This window comes from Nuphar pumila, chromosome 4 (genome assembly GCF_984573655.1).
Source record: "Nuphar pumila chromosome 4, dmNupPumi1.hap1.1, whole genome shotgun sequence".
NCBI lineage: Eukaryota > Viridiplantae > Streptophyta > Magnoliopsida > Nymphaeales > Nymphaeaceae > Nuphar > Nuphar pumila.
The window spans coordinates 26,865,211-26,884,910 of record NC_143252.1 but is presented as its reverse complement, the minus strand read 5'-3'; the positions used below and the strand labels follow the sequence as shown (position 1 = coordinate 26,884,910).

General features: G+C 40.3%; 1 protein-coding gene across 1 annotated transcript; it reads right to left on the bottom strand.

Moving 5' to 3' along the window:
• Positions 1-5,985: 5,985 nt before the first annotated feature.
• LOC149839724 (putative glutathione S-transferase DHAR1, cytosolic) lies at positions 5,986-19,176 on the bottom strand. The gene is made up of 6 exons (XM_090004209.1): positions 19,033-19,176; positions 18,834-18,924; positions 18,585-18,728; positions 18,226-18,343; positions 15,003-15,143; positions 5,986-6,218 (listed from the first exon to the last, which is right to left on the bottom strand). The coding sequence occupies exons 1-6, from the start codon at positions 19,106-19,108 to the stop codon at positions 6,132-6,134; spliced, it is 657 nt and encodes a 218-aa protein (XP_089860335.1). The 5' UTR covers positions 19,109-19,176; the 3' UTR covers positions 5,986-6,131.
• Between the last annotated feature and the right edge of the window lie 524 nt (positions 19,177-19,700).

Genomic DNA, 19,700 nt, shown 5'->3' with positions numbered 1-19,700 from the left:
TCCTCTCGTTTGATGCTGCTGCTGTAGATCAATAAGCAGCTGATGTCGCCTACAATGGTTTGTCCTTCATGGCCAGGGGGTGACCATGGTTTGTCATCTGACATGGTAAGACTGCAGTTTGAAACCTCATGAGAGCGGTCTTTTGCCGCAAGATCGATGTGTAGTGCTTGGAGGGTTTTTTCTTTGGCCTAGCCACTTCACCCTGATCTGAAATAGTTTGTCTGAACTCTGGCTCACTTCCCATGTTCCAACCCAGGCTGTCAACTGGTAGTTGAGGTTGCCCCAAGGGGGCTGGTCTAGTGGGGTGGGGCCTTGGCTTCTAGACTGTCGGTCAAGGTTCAATTTTCATGGGCTTCTGCCCTTTGTGCAAGCCGACACCCAACATGGGCCCTGAGAATGGGGGCGCTAGCCTCGGAGTTTTATGCTGCCCTCATGACGACTATAGGTATGGCATGGCAGCTGAGGTCAGCGCTGGTAAATGAGCTGGACAAACCAAACACACTGTGCTGTTCAAGCTCAGCTCCTTTACAGTTGGGCGCTGCCTGAGTTCAGGTCATCTGCCTTGTGCACTCAGAGCCGGGCTCAAGTTCCTACAACAACAAGCCCAAGCCAAATCAGTGGAGCCAGGCTAAGTTGGCTCATTGAAATAAAACAAAACAAAAATTAATAGCGTCAACAGTGAGAATGGAACCCCTAACCTGTTGGTTTCAAACATGTCCATCTAACCAATTGAGCAACCATGTTCATTTTAAGATGCATAAATACTATATAAGCTCCTCTAAGCAAGCCAAATGGGCTGAGCCAAGTGGAACACCTATTGTTGTGCCCACCTTACACTATATAAGCTGCATGTAGCTCAGCTCACCAAGCTCATTTGACGAATTAAAATTAGCTTCATATGAGCTAAGTTGTCAGCAGCTCAGTTTGCAAACCAGCCCTAGTGGAGGTAAGAATCGAGGAACTGGGTTGGAGTTGGATCAGACTATTTTAGCTATGTTTGTTTGGAGAAAGGAATTTAAAAGGCATTTAAAGAGTTGAGAAGGTATTGCAGCATTTGCTCACTCAAAAGTGGAATCAGTGCCAATTTCAGGAACTGAGGGCTTTCATATTTTCAATTCCATAAGCTCCCTCGGATGCCCAATTCCCAGAAAAACCACTCACATATGCTTTGGCCACAGGTGGGATGAGCCATCACAGTTTAGAAAGTTCAAGCTGTGATTGTTGATCACAAGGTCAGCTTGTGACCAGCTTTCTCAAGATTTAAGAGAGGAGCACTTTCAAGTGAGAATCAAAATCATAACATGGCACTTTCTCATGTTTCACTAAACATGAGAAAGTTTTGTGGCTGTGATTTGCAATCACAGAAACTTGTGAAAATCGAACTTTCACAGGGTATTGCAAACGTGTAAACCTAAAGGTTTTTGAGAAAGTTTAGACATCGGATCTTGCAAGAATTGCCTTAGCTTGATAAGAGTCTATTCATGGTTCTTCATCCCAATCTGGTTGGTGTCTCTTTTGGGACCAAATTGTGGAAGTGATAATGCAAGATCCAATCAGCTTGGATTTGGTATTTCCTATATCCAAACTAATGCAGACGAGTTTGACAGCCAAGGATCCTACACAAATTCAAACACTGTAGAATTGCTGTCTGGGACAGCGTCCACACTTGATTCACTATCCAGATCCAATTCACTAAATCCCACATATGGACCTGATATTGTTGGGTTCTAATGAGTTCTGAACCACATCCAAACCTCTGGCAGCCTGACAATTGTGTGTGCAATTCCGCGTTCAATACGGCTAAGGGTCTCCTGCTGAAATCTCAAGCCTTGATTGACAATGGAAGATCCAATCAGCTTGGTTGTGGTTGTTTGCGGTTAAGTGTTTCCTGCTGAAGTCTTGAGTTGGACCCAATAATGGAAGATCCAATCAGCTTGGATTTGGTTATTCCTAAATCCAAGCTGATGTACTTATTACTATCTTCCATGGGAACCAAGGATCAGAAACGCATGGTGATTTCATACTTAAGCCAAGACTTTCATCTCAAAGTACCAAACTCAGATGCCTACAAGGGCTACATACACCTGGCTTGGTGAGTCAGCCAAAAGATCCATTGCATGAAGGTAGCAACCAATGGGAAATTATCTCCAATGAGCAAGAAAGGGAGTACTTGTTACACCTCTAATACCTAAGGGCCACCATCAATGTAGTACCTCTTGGCCCATAAGGGGGTGTTTGATTGCATAGACAAAACTGTGTAGAACAGGCCTATCTGGACACTGCTGGCCGAGCATGGAGGTGTCTTAATTAGACAAGTTGAATATTTGTCTCAGGTGTTCGATTCTTTTTTTTTTACAATATTTTTTAGTTTTTTGGTTTTTGTCCTAGGTCTGGATATCACTGCTCCAAGGGGAGGGGTAGAACACCGCAGGACACCAAAACGGATTCTTGTCCCGTTGGATGCGTGGGTCATCGTGTTCCAAGCATTCCATGCATCTGCCATTTGTGTCAGGTGTGTGAGGCGTGGACAGGACAGCAGTGACCTGCAGATGCTTGATGGGTCCCTTGAAGATGGATCTTGATTTAGGTTTGTAGGGTTGTGCATATCGTGTTGTCGTGTGAGATTCGCGGAATGCGTATGCAAAGAAAGGCCAAAATGACTTAGAATGTGGCGCTCTTGAGAAATTTGCCAGAGGATCCAGTCTTACAAGAGTAGTCTAAGCAAAAGAAAAAGTAGAAAGAAGTCAATGAGGGGTTTAGTCTAGTCGATTGCTAGTTCTTACGAGCCTACAAACCCACGTTACAGATCTCAGATGTGCTTCAAATTTGGACATGCATGTCCTTATACAATCCTTAATGTACTCTTAAAATTTAAGCAAAAATGCACGAGTAAAAAATATAGCGCTAGTGTAAATTGACAATTCTACCCGACTGGTCACAAGCTTGTGCATTGTGAGTTGTGCACGCACGGCGCATCACACTGCTATTCGTGCAATCAAACAACACCCCCCACCCCCCCATAAGAGTGGTTTCTCTTCATTATTGAAAACCGAGCTAAAATGACTGGACCCGGTCACTTGCATCTCCTAACAGCTTGTACATGTTTCTTTTTTCCAATTGGACCCAAGGCCTACGTGGAGCAGCCAAGCATGACTGTCTCATTTTGGGTCCCCTACAACCTAGCCCCTCCCAAGAAAAGGGGCCTCACCAAGAATGTAGGACAAGCACCAATGAGCAGTTTCCAGGTTGAGTGACGAGGTTGGAAGAACCATGCAATTGGTAAAACAATGTGTCTGAATCTCCATCAGAATCTAATCTTCTTGCTTTTAATGACCATATGTGGAAGTGGACAAAAATAGGGACCAGGAAACATGGCTTGAAATTTGTCCAAGTTCATGAACTTTAATGGCTTCTGCGTCATGACAAAATTGAGCAAATCATGTGTGTCTTGGCAATTCCTTTGAAAGAAGGACCGACGGGTGTGGTTGGTAAGAGCTGTCAGTGCACGTCTCCTTGTGGTGGGACGTTGAAGGTTAAAAACCCTAGTGGTACGTTGAATAATAACTGGCGGGGTTCTGCCTAACCCCGGCTTGCCTTTAAAAAAAAAAAACCTTTGAAAGAATGGTATTTCTAGGTTGGAAGCTTACCATGGAATTGGCTATGGAGTCTCATGTCTTGATTTGATCAAAACTTTTTTGTCTAATTCATGCACACCCCCAAAAGCTTCAGAGTTTGCAAATTTCTGTCAAAGTTTTCATATTGTTTAATCAAATTTTCCCAATCATAAATTGCCATGGGGGTAATTGGGATAACACTAACTCGTGGTGGTATTTATGGAAGGAGCGTAATAATCGGATATTTAGAGGACTCCACTCAATGTCTACAAATCTAAAAGAACGGCCGAGCAAGAACGTAGTAGGAGGAGAGGTTTGAGCCCTTCTCTGGCGACTTGAAGTGTCCCAAGTGCCGTTATATAAACTTTGCTCATAGGTCCGAGCGTCGGGCTTGTAGGACCTCTAAATATGCCAGAGTTTCTGAACAGGCTACTAGAATAAACAAACCACAAAAGCAGGGAGCTCAGGATCGAACACAAAGGCATTGCTTCTCCCCCCTTGTATGAAAGGTGCCCCCAGATGAAATCTTCTCAAGGAGTTGCTTACATTTACTTTGGAACTATGAGGTGCAGGTTGGGAGAAGTTGACAGACTTGTTCAGCATCTGGGAACTCAATCAAATGAGAGTTTCGGCCTGGATGCATTGCATAACACACTGAAGGTTCAACCCCCTACACAGCTAAAACAAATGCCTGAGATCTGCAGGGAGTTTTTCGGCATGGTGGTCACTGGAGAAGATGATCAGAGCAGACTTTTCCAACCAGCCGTCACCACCGCCCTGCAGCCTCTCGGGTCAAGGATGGTGTTTAAACTGAGGAAGCCTCTGTGGTAGGGAAGGCGATGGGCTCATCAATTGAGGGACATGCAAGCACATTTTCTTAGAAGACAAAGCATCATATTGATTTGGAGTCTATCATGCTTCCCAATGCAATAATAGGGGAGGCTTTAAAAGATTCGGTTAGGGATAGGGAGCCATTACATGTGCTCAGATGAAGCTTTTTAGTATCTTTGGAAAATGAGGGGGATATTTGCGTGAAATCTCTCCCAATCTGACAACCGAATGCATGCTTAATTTCTAATTTGGCAACTTCCCTGAGGCAGCTACCAGGCCCAGATGACCATTCAATCTCAACCATGCAGACCAATAATGTGAAAGGGCCTCCAATTTTAACTTCTGACGTGTGGGCAGACCCAGGATGCATTGGAGATGTGGATTTGGTAATCCAGACCCAACCAGCTGAAGGCCAGGTTATGAACAATGATGCCCAAATTCATATGCTGGATCCTGATCCTCAAGAGGAACCCAATCCGTTTGATGCGGGGAAAAGACTAAGAGAGATTTTGAAGGCAATCACACTGAAGCTGGCTGCATCATCCAAGGCTAAGATTGTGGAGGAAATTAAATTGAAGCATTCATTGCTGCGCAAGGAGATGGCCAAGGCATGTTGATTCTAAGGGATTCCTGGGGTTGGACGTATATAGCAAGTGAATTATGAAGTTTGCAATGTAGAATTTTCACGGCTTGGGTAGCCGTGACAAGCAAAGGGTTTTGGCTAATGCATTGGAGGCGACTTCAACTCTCTCGGACTGAAGGAAAGTCACGAGACTATATACTAAGGAACATATCAGAGGCAATGGAATTGGTTGTCATCTTATTGTTGTTTCAGGATTCCTTTCTTTTTTATGAGGGCATGATTCAGGGTAGTCTTTTGTCTCAGATACAGGGCGACTCCTCGTCACCTGAAACTCTTCTATATTATGTACTCTCGCCTATCATATGCTCTAGAATGAATTATTTTTCTTTCACAAAAATAAAAAGAGGACCCAACTCACTCACTCTCACATATCCACTTCCTCTCGATGCAACATGTTCATCATTGCATCAGTTTAAAGTGGCCTGACAAGAGGCCTCATGGATCAAACTCAAATATTTCAAGGGACTTAATCGTATCATCGGGCGTAGGACTAGACTGTTTAATCTCCATTTTTTCTCCCTTTGGCTTTGTAAGATGTTGGGTGATTTCTCATCACCATTTCTTTAATACAAACTTTCAGTTCCCTCAAAAAAAAAACAGTGACTGAATACTGCCACATGCAAAAATAGTGAACGTTTTTCTCCATAGAAAACTTCATCTTTCATTATCTCTCCAAGTAGCCCTCAGTTTTACAAATTGGCAATAAGAAATCAGGAACACTTGATTTTTGGGTTATACCTGCGTTACTTTGCAGGTAGTCTTTTTGACAGTACATTTCTCCACGTGAATTTCAGTGGCGCTCTTCGTTAGTTGAAGTTAACCATGTCAGGAACATTTTTGTCTGCATGCTTTTGTGTGTGTGTGTGTGTGTGTGTGTGTGAGAGAGAGAGAGAGAGGTATCTAAACATGAGTTATTATAAATATAAAGTTCATGCAGGGCAGGCTACACAACGATAACAATTCACGCAAATTGAGAACAAGTGTCCAACAAGCACACATCATTTAAACTCTATCTAGCAGGTAGAAGACATTGATCGTGTCCCTCAAGCATTAACCTTGGGCGCCCATCCTGCCACGACGTGTTCCTTTGCAGCTTTTGTCTTCTGGAATGGTTCCCGAGAGAAGAGAAGCTGAAAACCAATTGAGCAGAAAAAATGAATGACAACAGCTAAGTAAAGAGCGCATTTGGTGACCATTAAGGTTTAGTGCAGGGCAAAAGTGACCGCTCATTTTCATCAATCATCTTTTAAAGGCCAGATTGATGTCCACTAACATCAGCAATGCTTAAACAGTGAGTCATTTGATGCATCTTGCATCAGAGTGAGACCTGAAGCACCTACCTGGTTTAGTGACTTTGGCATTTCAACTATGGTTCTGATTCACATTTGCCAGTTTCAAGAAACTGGCTCTGTTTGAAACAGTACCAGGTGGTCCATCCAGCTCGCTTGGTTTTATGGTTTGATTTGCATTCCCACAAGTGACAAGATGTACAAGCAAGGTGTGAGCATATCAATCTCAAGGACTTGTCAGTATCTTGGGAGGATTCAAAACTTTTGTTTCTCAACAATATCTCAGGACGGTTTTGGCAGATTTCTACGCTAAAAGGAAAAGGATAAAACATACGAGGTACCCTTATATTTAAGGAATCTGCAATCACAAGTGTAGTTTTCAAGGATCTATCAGCAAGTGATATCTTGGGAGATTTCAAAAAAAAATTATTTTCTCAACAAAATCTCAGGACTGATTTGGCAGATTTTCAAGACAAAAGGAAAGAGACAAAACATAGAGCAATCAGGTATCCCTATATTTACTTTTACAATGATCCCGGTCAATATGAGGACGAGTTCACAATGTTATAATGACGAAAATCAGCATGAAGTTCTATCTCTGTTATCTGCAATTATCAAGGTTTCAGGATTTCTTTCTTTTGGTAAATCACAGCCAAATAATGACATCATCAAAAAACCAAAGAAATTTGTGACAAATTAAATGTCCATATCTACTGGGTTTGATACCCACAAAGACCAGATCCAGTTTGAGTCATATTTTTATGTTCGAGAAGATGTAGATCCAACCTGTAACAGTTTTGTCAACTATATTCAGACACAAGGGGTCATAATGACAATCAAGGATTCTTCGAAATATTGAAATTCTAGGGCCAATTAAGATGTTAAATGAACACAAGATTCTTATAATCCAACTTTCTGTGGATTCAAGGATCCACATACACTCGACTTTCCCAATCTCCTAGAATACAGAAGTAACGCATGTGACATGTTTCGAGCATTCCCCTTTTAAAAGTCCATCTTGCCAACTAAATCCACATGAATCTTAACACTGATGTACTTTCTACTTGAATTTCCTTCAGAGCTTCCACAGTTCCATTACCTATCCCTTGTAGCTGTAGAGTATAATCGTCATACTTGCCCATACTTGTACGCAGTTCTTTTACAGATAGCACAACAGCGTAGGGACAATCAGCTTCAACTATATACTAGGCCTTGAGACTGGTATAGATCTTGGACAATGACCTAGACTTCTGTTTCATATACTCTCCCCAATCTTAGGTACACAAGTTTGTTTCTAATGTCTTCTCAATCCCAAAACCAATCATTTTTTGCTTGCATTTATATTGTCCTTTAGACGTACTGTCCGAGATACGCCCACAGCTAATGAGTTTCTAGTTTCTACCCCTCAGAAAATGTGATTATGTGTGAGGACTATTACATTTTTTTACCAGAAAGAAGGCTGTTGCTGCAAATGGTTCTTGAAAGGTGCAGAACAGTAAGATATGTCTTGAGAGGTACATGTTCAGTGAGAATGTGTTTCTAATTATAGGACTGCTGATACTCCTAGATCACTGAATACTAAAAACAGTGATATTTTTGCCATGTTCTGTTCCAAGTGCAAGATAGACAGCTAGGTCTGGAACTCACAACTTACATACTTGGTTATCAGTCATACAGTTCATGCAACAGATCAATTCCAGCAAATTGAAACCACTATGTGGCAGTTGTTCATCAGAATGTAAAGACATTTTCCACTCATCTTCAGTATTTGAAATTATGTAACATCTATGGTTGTGAGAGGCAATGGGTTTATTTGCACTTTGCGAACTCCAGAACATATAATAACCAAGATGCAAGGTACATTTCCTGTAATTGCCTAGGCATAACAAAATGGATTACCATTTTGTCAGGAACACTTCCCAGTAAGTGCTACAATTTCTTATCCACCCGCCCACACACACACACAGGCGAACATCTTCTAGAAGTTTCTTCAAGTATCTCACTATGAATTTACAAGAGGTGTATACAGGTGGAGTATACAAGTAGTTGTTCATTCATTATGCATAAGGACGACTTATTATTTTCACCAAGTATTTGTTACCTCTTGGCATAAATTACAAAACCACCCAACTTGTTACCCATCCTGCCTAACTTTTTTATTATTTCATTTAACTGCCCAAGCAATTTTCACTTTGCAAAAACGGCACGTCTAGTCTATTATACAGTTGACCGTGGCTAAGTCAAACAAAATGTCAAAAATGCACTTACAATCTCTTTTATTAGCAAAAGTAACATGGAATAGCTATTTTATCAATGAAGAACAAAAGAATAATTCTCACATTTGAGGTGTTTTAAAAAAAAACTGTGGTTAAATGTAATCACTTTTAAATAGGTGATGAGCCAGGTGCTATTCCATAATTTACTTATATATTTCTTAGATTCATGGGCATGTCTATCCTTTTCTCCTTGTTATTTTGAGCTATACATAGGCATTTGTAATTTCTTTTGAACCTAAATGAATCAACACCCTTATAGAAAAAGCCTGATTGTTTCCGGCCTGGGCAACCCTTGAACAGCAATGGGATCAGGCCCAATGGTGGATCCAAGACAAAGAGGGCAAAATGCCCTATATTTCCTTGTTACTGAGGTCTTCTTGCGACCACCGGGCTAGGGACTGGAAAGGTTAGGGTGTGTGTGTTATCACAGGTAAGGTAGGTGCTCAGCTGTATATGCAGTCAAACAAAGTGCTGGCTAGCTTAGCTGCACATAGATAACCTAGATTCTTATGAAGATGAGAAAGCAATATTGGCAGCTTGTCCTTTCACTATACCAATACAATTTTTAGGAGCATTATGCAACAAGTACATTATTTACATACCCCGTAGGATCATTACAACCACATCAACTACGCACTATGAGTACATGAAGAAAACTTTTACAAAATGTCATCACATAAGCAATGTAATCCTAATACAGGTAAAGAGAGTAGATGCAAAAAAAATCTCTTCCAAAAGGATGGAACAAGTTAAATGACCAAATTCCTACAAAAGAATTGCAAAACTCAGCCAACATAGTTCAGAAAGAAGCTGACAATATTTCTTCAAGGGCACCTATCCAACCGTCTCAGGTACTCAACTGAGAAAGTGTGAAAGTGCCATCCCTGAAAAAGCCAGCCACGGGGTTAAACCTGTGACTCACTTTCTCAGGTAATAGTCAACTCTCTCAACTATCCACCACTTTATCAAGTTCGCAAGCACTTGGTTCTATTGAGCTTCTTTTCCTCAGAAACCTGAGAAATTGATGCTTTCAATGATGCCTGAACAAGTTATATTAGGAAGAGAGGCAAAAAAGGATAATTAAGGTAAATAGTCAGTAAATCACGTGATCTGCATAGCAATGTCGGTAAACAGATTATCTATACAAAGCAGAACCTCAGAAAGTAGTGACTGGAGATTCTGATTTGTGAACTACTGCAACAGGAACAGAGAACAGTGTAATCCAGATTCTCAGATGTCTGAACAGATATAAGGAACTGCAATATCTGTCAGAAATATCGACCTGCAAGTGTTAAAGGTGAGGTAAAGAGAGAGGAGAGAGAAAAGAGAAGAGAGGAGATAGAAGAGAGAAGTCGGCGGCAAATAGGGTTTTCCCTCTTTTACTTATTATTTATAAGTGTTGTACAGGGTATGACATTACACAAGAAATAAAAATAAATTACAAACATGCCCACGCATCCCAAGATGGATCCTTGGAATGTGGTGCGGGTCGGATCCATGATCCAAAACTAACAGCCTCCCTCAAGTTGAGTATGGTCTTTGATCATGCTCAACTTGTCTTTGAGTGCCCAAAATTGATGAGTGGATAATCCCTTGGTAAAGATGTCAGCAACTTGCATATCTGACCGAACATATGCAGGTTCAATTTCTTTTTCTTCCACCTTTTTCCTAACAAAGTGTTGATCGATCTCGATATGCTTCGTGCGACAATGAAGGATGGGATTTAAGGCAATATTAATAGCACTCTGATTATCGCAAAGAAGCATAGAAGACGAGATCGGTTCTTGTAATTCTTGCAGTAGATGTCTCACCCATGTAACATCGGTTGTTCCTGCTGCCATTGCACGATATTCTGCTTCAGTACTAGATCGCGCCACTGCCTTTTGCTTCTTGCTACTCCATGTTACAATATTATTGCCGATAAGAATGCAATACCCCGAAACTGATCTGCACTCGTCAGGATCACCAGCCCAGTCCGCGTCTGTGTAGGTGAATAGTCGATGCCCTGACATATAATCTGTCCTTGGTGTACATCAAGCCATCTCCAATCGTACCCTTTAAATACCGAAGGATCCTTTTTACTCCTTCCATATGTACATCTGTAGGAGCATGCATAAACTGTGAAGCCTGATTGACAGAGTATGCTATGTCAGGTCCAGTGAATGTTAAGTATTGTAACATCCCTACAACTCGACGATACAAAGTAGGATCATGATAAGTAGTGCCTTCTTTAGCACTTAGCTTATGATTTAGAAGGCAAGGTGTGCTAATTGGTTTACAATTCTCCATCCCTGTAGCAAGTAAAATATCAATGGTGTACTTATGTTGGCTCAATGTAATAGTCTCATGTCGACTATCAACTTCCACACCCAAAAAATATCGCAAGGGACCCAAGTCTTTCATCTTGAATTTAGCCATCAGCATAGACTTAACCCAAGATATGTGAACCTCATCATTCCCGATAATCATGATGTCAGCAACATATATAAGCACCCAAACAGTAGCTGAATCACTTTTGAATATGAACAATGAATGATCTAGAACACTTTTAGTGAACTCATGATGCTGGATCTCCATGGAAAAACTCTCAAACCAAGATCGAGAAGCTTGTTTCAAGCCATAAAGAGAGCATCGAAGTTTACATACACAATTGGATGAATCATGCATACTATAACCAGGTGGTTGCTCTATGTAAACTTCTTCTTTTAGTTCACCATGTAGAAAAGCATTTTTGACATCAAGTTGACTGAGTGACCATCCATGTTGTAACGCCAATGCAATGATAATCCTGACGGTGCCCAATTTTACTACTGGGCTGAACGTTTCATCGTAGTCCTGCCCATACTGCTGTGTGAAGCCTCGTGCGACCAGACGAGCCTTATAGTGCTCAACACTGCCATTCGGTTTATGCTTGATCTTGTACACCCATTTGGATCCTACAGCATTCTTGTTATCTGGCCTTGGTACAATTTCCCATGTATTGCATTCATGTAATGCTTCCATTTCCTCATTCATCGCCTCTACCCAGGCACGGGAATGTACAGCCTCATGAAAAGAGGAAGGTTCTGTTTCTTTGGACACTCGGGTTAGAAATGTTTGAAAATCCAAAGAGAAATTGTTATAACTTACCCAGCGATCTATAGGATGTCTAATCCGAGTGGAACGTCGTAGAAGAGTCTCATCATTGACTGGATGAGCTCTACGAGAATAAACAAGACCAGAAAAACGTGAGGATGTTGCTGTAGGAGGAATGTCTTCCATATGCGATTCCACATCGGAAGTATAGGGTTCATTGTCTGTCAATAAAGATGAATCCACATAAGGCAACGAGTCATATAAAAGTGAGTCACTGAGCCAAGGATCATAACTGTCCTGTGTATCTGTGGAAGACGAACCCAGAGTGTCAAAATTTTCATCATCAAAAACAACATTTCTAGATACCCGAATTTTGCCTGTATGAAGATCATAACACCTGTATCCCTTATAGTCATCTGCATACCCAAGAAACTTGCACTGTACAGTTCTGTCTTGAAACTTATTTCTCAATGAATGATCAATGTGAACATAACATACACAACCAAAAGGATGTAGTTCTTCATATGATGGATGACAGTTATAAAGAACAAAATACGGAGAATGATCTTCAAGGATGGTCATGGGCAACCTGTTGATAACATAAACAGTTGTATAGAAAGCTTCGGTCCAAAGAAAGAAGGGAATACCCACAGTGTGCATCATGCTCAAGGCTGTCTCAACAATATGCATGTGTTTTCTCTCAGCTACTCCATTTTGTTGAGGGGTATGAGGGCAAGAAATGTTACGTGTAATGCCATGCTCCTTCAAATATTCACTAAAATCATGGGATATGCATTCTCCCCCCATCACACTGAAAATATGCAACATTGGTATTGAATTGGTTTTGGACTAGTGCATGGAACTGTTTGAACAACTTGAAAACTTCATGTTTGTTTTTCATTAAGTAAATCCAACTAAATCGAGTGTAAGAATCAAGAAAGAGTACATAGTATCGAGATCCAGAAAAAGAGGCAATGGGCGCAGGACCCCAAACATCTGAGCATATAATCTCAAAAGGCTTTGTTGCTCTTTTATTGATACTATGAAAAGGAAGTACATGACTTTTGCATAAATGATAACTTGGACATTTTGACTCTAAACTAACTGCGGGTATTAGACCTTTAGCAGACAACTTGTCAAGAAAAACTTGACTACAATGACCCAAACGAAGATGCCATAAGTCTGGCTTATTAAGTTTCAAGACTCTAGATGAAGAACTATGATCTGTGGATCGACTCAAAAATGTTGGAAAGGAAGGAGCTGAAGAAGCCACGGCTACGGAAGACAACGTCTTCAAAGGCACATGAGATTCTTCAAAGACGTACATGTTCCCGCACCGTTCACCTTTAGCGAGCGTCTTCTTGGTGTGAAGATCCTTAAGATAAACAGAAGGAGTAAATTCAACGGAAGAATTTGTTTCATCAACTAATTTAAACACAGATAGAATATTCTTTTGAATAGTAGGTGTGAGTAAGACACTTGACAAGGGTAATTGAGATTCAGACAAAGAAAGGGAGACATTTCCAGTGTGAGAGATGGGGTGGTGAGATCCATCTCCTATGACTATAGTGCCATTTCCAGTGTAAGGAGTCAAGTGAGAAAATTTACTTGCGACAAAACATGCGATATTCAGGTCCAAGGCTACCTAATACCTGTTGTACCATGTCCTTATCTGATACAGGACTTCCAATGGCAGCTAACTGATCTGTAATAACCCTGACATCCCCCATGAACTTTGCAATAGATTTGTTTCCTTTTCGCATGGATTGGAATTGCCACTTGAGTTGCAAAGCCCGAGATTCGGAAACTTGAGAAAAGGAATGAGCTAGTCCATTCCACAACTCGGCAGCAGATTGATCATCAGAAATAGTTTGTAAAACACGATCAGAAAGTGTGAAAGTTATGTAAGCAACTAATGTCTGATCTCGTTGTACCCATATGTCATAAGCAGGATTGGTGGTTCGAAGTTGACTCACCTTCCCATCTTCACCTGTTATTTCTTGCATGATATGTGTAGGTGGAGCGGGTAATCGCCCATCTAGATGCCCATAAAGACCATGACTGCGAATAAAAGGCACAATCCGACATTTCCAAAGTAGTTATCATGAGATAACTTGTGGGTCATGAGGTGAGTAAGAAAACTAGGGTTCAACTTGGAATCCATGGATTATATGAATAATGAGAAGCCAAACTGTTCTAACAGTGTATTGAAGAGAAAACAGCAATTGCTGTGTGCTGAAAATAATATCAGCACACACGTTACACAGAGAAAAATAAACAGCAATGTTGTTGTGTGCTGAAAATAATATCAGCACACACGTTACACAGAGAAAAGGAAACAGCAATGTTGTTGTGTGCTAAAAATGATATCAGCACACACGTTACACAGAGAAAAGGAAACAGCAATGTTGTGTGCTGAAAACAATATCAGCGCACACGTTACACAGATGAATAGTAACGTGCGAACCAGAAATAAAAGAAAGAATCAGAAATATTTTGGGGGAGAAAAACAAAAACTCGACAGACTGAAACAAGATGTTAAGACGTGCGTACCAGAAATATTGAGAATGGGAAGAATCAAAAAGGGAAACTAGAATGACGTGAAATCAGATTAAGAAAATGAGAAATAAAGAAATCTGATTAAGGGAAACAAGACAGAAATAAAGCCTACGTCCTTTTGACGCACGTGTTGGTCCTTATAGGTCTTCTAGATGATTGATTTACGCGCATGTGCTTTGATACCATGTCAGAAATATCGACCTGCAAGTGTTAAAGGTGAGGTAAAGAGAGCGAAGAGAAGAGAGGAGATAGAAGAGAGAAGTCGGCGGCAAATAGGGTTTTCCCTCTTTTACTTATTATTTATAAGTGTTGTAAAGGGTATGACATTACACAAGAAATAAAAATAAATTACAAACATGCCACCGCCCACGCATCCCAAGATGGATCCTTGGAATGTGGTGTGGGTCGGATCCATGATCCAAAACTAACAATATCTTCTTTGAAGGAAAAATCCCCATCTTTATTATTTCATGGCTAGTTTACAGGGTATGATCCTTCTTTTGTTCATTCCATTAGTATGATGTGGCTAACTAAAAGATTTCTAGTGTATAATATCTGTAAATGAATTTAACCATCAAAATTAACAATAAGAAAAGGCCTGTTTAATATCAATCATCAAGCAAAAGGCTCAAAGTAATCTGGGTAAAACTAAATGTTTGACTAGCCAGATACATCAATTAGAATTTAGCATGGAGAAAATATCACAAATGATTACCTTGATGTAATTATGAACATAGGCGAATTCCTCTGGGATGGTCCAGTTTTTGAAGTGGCCGAGAGCAACTTCCAAATGATAAAGCTTAGGTGCAAGGTTCAAGTCAACAGCACAAACAGTTTCACCATTAACATATGGGCCCTGCCAACAATGCAAGTTAAATGGCTTCAAATGAATAAACAAATGTTAAGGAATTTGAAACATGAGTGAAATACATAATGCATGAAATGTAAGCACAGACATAAACAAAATAACCCAAAGTACAGGCAAGGTGTGGGGCTACATCACATGGATATGGATGCGGGAACGGAACACGATGTGGATATGTTTCGTACGATAATTTTCAAAAATTAGGATACGGGGACACGACCGAACACACATAGATGTATGTATGAGTATACAAACTTAAATCACTATACATAGAAACACCAAACAATGTAACTAGGTTGAAACTGGAATGTGATATAATTGATGACAAATTTTAAAAGAAAAAGAACTCAGGTAAATACAAAATAAGTATATAAGATCATAAAAGGAAATAGACAAAGTTAATGACACAATGTTGACTATGTATAAAGCTAGTTTGACTGTGTCCATGAAGCGTCCAAGTGTCGTGTCGTGTCGACACAGGATACACATGCTAAATAAAGTGTCTGCGTGACATGGATGATGGATGTGAGGCCAGCCAAAAATAGCATCATTAAAAATCAAGTTAGCATATGAAACACCAAATCATGATAATAAATATCTCCAACCTTCAAGATTTACAAAATATTAGAACTCACCCACCTGTCCTTCTCAAGAATAAGCACCCACATGGGCTTGAAGCACACTGGAAACTAATCTCAGTACTAATCACAGAAACAACATTAGAAACTCTTCAATGGAAAAAATGAAAGAAATCAGCTGTGTAATTATCATCTGAGATTCATTGTGTTAGCCACATTCCCTTATGTCTGGTTCATTGAAATGTTATACTTGCCACACTTCACCAGTAACATCTGAAACTTAATGTTGAATATGCCCGATAGCTTCTTTTGAATTTTATTATTTCCTCTAATTATTTGCCTGATTTAGTTCATAACCAACTCATATTTTTTTATTGTGGATAATTCTTTTTAAGAGGAAATGAATCTTTTAATAATAGAAGTGAAAAGGGTCACCAAAACTGAGTGCAAAAAGGAAAATAATAACAAAAAAGAAGAAAAACACAAACTCCTATTCTACCAAGCAAATCCAGCTACTGTCAAGTCCATTTGTCCCTAGCAACGAGAGAAATAGAGGACCGAGTTCTTGAAGAACAACAATGAGGTGCTCATTCCTTTCTTCAAACATTCTACTGTTTATGCCCCACCAAGTATACCACCACACAAGGATCATCGCCCATGTCTACATCAGCATCCATTCTTTCCTCCATTTCTTTCCCTTCTTCCCAGACAAATAGCCAAAAATAGGGGTGGGCAACCACGGCAGCCCGATGGGCCAAGCCGATCCGGCTCGCCATGGGCCAGGTTTGGGCCATGATTTTAGGCCTGGGCCCATTAGGTACAAGGCCAAAACCCGGCCCGTTATATATGTGGGCCGGGCACGGCCTGGACCGCGGGCTACCAAGCTGGCCCGATGGACCTGAGTTATTTATTAATTTTTTAATAATATAATTTTTTTAAATTAACTATTACATAGTAACTTGGATAACTAATATTATTTGCCTAATTAGTTGCATGGGAATTTGCTATTTGTTAATTATTACTATTTACCTAATTAGTTGCACTAATTAAGAATTAGTTGCATGGTAACTTGCTATTCTCTCATTAACCCATAATTTCAGTCAAGCATTTATGCATTTTAAGATTGGGCCAGGTATATATATATATATATATGAGTTCCGCTTTAGCATAACACAAACAAACAGCAGCTGGCTATATGAAAACTTTTTCCTTGAGATACAATTGTGATGACAATTGGCACAACTAACCCTTTCTTTTCTTTTGTTTCCTAGAGCTCCAATCTTCTGTCAATAGCTTCCAATGCTTCATTTCCATCAACTGAAGATTAGGAGAGCAAAACCTAATGCATACGCAAGAAGAAGCAGGGAATATCACAATCAAACAAGAACCTTGGACCTAACTCTTCCTCAATTTTCCCGAATTCTATGATCAGTATTGCCCCATTCTTTATGGTGACAAGACCATCTATGAACTAACAAGTCCACAAACTTCAGCGGCAGTTATCATCTATGACACCATTACATCAAGTCACTTTGTTATGGCTTTTCTAATAACTTTTCCAAGTGAGAATGCATCGAACTATGGATGTAAGATTTCATTATTCAAAAGCATTGGACATATATAAAGCATATACTTTCTGTTGGTAAGTCTAGAGGTTCTTGAAGCAGCAGTCCAGATTTTGAAGGCCAGTTTAAGCAGGTGACAGTGCTTCTCTAGAAACAGTTTGCAAGTCCAGTTTTTGGCCATTTTGAAGATATTGATCTTATAGGGAACATTGTATTAGACATTTGTCAATCATTTTTTATAGTGGAATGTGATGCCAACATCAACCTGGTTGAGTTTGAACGTGGAATTGCATTTTCTCAATGAATGCTTCGGACTAAATTACATTGCAGAAAACAACAGAAAGGAAAACACAACTATAATTGCATAATATATATTGGCATTTTCAAGTATAAAAAGGACCCAAAAAATTCCCAGATCAGAACAAATAAGATAATCCAATAAGGGATGGTCTATCAAGTCAACCAGCCATGTTCAAGCTGCTGAAATTAACTAAAATTGTCAAGGATGAAATGGATTTCATGGAACACCAAACCCAAGAAATCCAACAATATGGGTGCCAATTCAAGAAATCATTTGAAATGTAACAAGCAATAACCACAAAAGGGGTACTAAACGGCATCTAAAACTATAAGAATTGATCTCAAGGATGATAATATCCAAACCAAAACACACACAAAACACAAATCTGCAGCCACTTCAATAAGAATGTAACGTACCATTTTCATTAAAAAAGAATAAAATTAGGAAAAGTCTAATAGAATAAAGTAGCATGCGTAGCACCATGGATCACACTAATGCACTAAAATCAGTTAATATCATAGACTTCAACGTTCTGCTACACAGATGATGAACCACAGAGAGAAATATAGCTATTAAACATATGCTTATAGTCGAATGCAAGTCATCATGCGAAAAAACAGAAATCGTACATGCTCTTTGAGATGCTCATTTAGCGCACGAAGTTCATCCAACAGCGCCTGCTCCGTGCCATCATTTGGGTCCTTACTTTTCAAAAACTTGATGAAAGGGAGGAATATCTTAGACCCTCTGCAATACCAACATAACAATATCCCCGTTTTCAGAAAGAAAAAAGAATTTCTTTGCAACCCAGACGTTAAACAAATAATTTGATCTATAACCACAACTTCAAGAGTCAAATAGATGTATTCTTCCCATATTTCTGCAACGATCATATGTGCCGAATGCAAAAGACTTGATAAAAACATCAACCAAAAACACTTATATACACGAATAGGAGAATATATCAAGCTTGGCGAAGGACTCGTACACAGAGGCGACCTCCGTCGGAGGCGCAAGCGGCGGATTCGGGAATTTCTCTTCAAGAATCTGCGTGATCACGTCGGAGTCCGGCACCCATTTATCTTCAAACTTCAGCACCGGCACCTTCCCTTCCGGGTTGATCTCCAAAAACCTGAAAACCAAATTTGTGGGGAGAGAGAAAGGGTCAGAAAGGAGGATGGAAGAATATGGGAGTTTCCCGCCACCCAATTCCATTTCAAGCAAAGAGAAAGAGTACCAATCTGGCTTGTTGGAGAGGTCGACCAGTTTCAACTCGTATGGGACGCCCTTCTCCTCCATTGTGAGCAGCACCCTCTGGCAGAAAGGACCTGTTGGTCATTTCCAGTCTCGTTAGAGAGAGAGGAAACATGTGCGCCAACAAGCACTCTGTGAATTGTGATAAACAGAGCTGGTGAGAGAGAGAGAGAGAGACTTACAGTCTCCCAAGACGTCTGGTGCTCCGGTTGCCGCCTTTACACATACCTCCACCGGCGCTACTGCCTCCGTCGCCATTGCTCTCTCTCTCTCACTCTCTCTCTCTCTCTCTCTCTCTCTCTCTTGGTGCGTTTCAAGTAAGCGTTTGGCTATTTATGGTCATTCATATGCTTATTTTTATGTAGCAAGACGACGGTTCTAGAAGTCCGAAGGTGAAATGAGGAATTTTATGGTATGGGCATCAGCAGCATGCACCAGTTGACCTCATGGGTTGTCATACCGAAATTCTCTTGAATTTGAAGGATATTGCAGTAGATGCCTAGAGGGGAAATGTTTTTTGCCCACGAACCAGGGTATGTGCAGAAATTATTGAAGGGGTATCTTGGGTATCTAAAAAAATTTGTACATCATCATTGTGTTTATGGTGGTGGTCACCATGTGAGCATGTGATCATATCATGGGCATGGCTATGTTAGGCAGCACATGTATTGCTATCCCTCTGTTTCAATTTATGAAACTTTGACAAGTCCTTTATTTACATGGAGGCCAAAGATATGCCTATGCTATGGTTTATCCCCACCAAAATATTTTAATGACTAGATATGTCATTTGAATCTTCACCTGATCATCTCTGTATGAACGTTTGGTAGTGCTGCATGTAGGGGTGTCA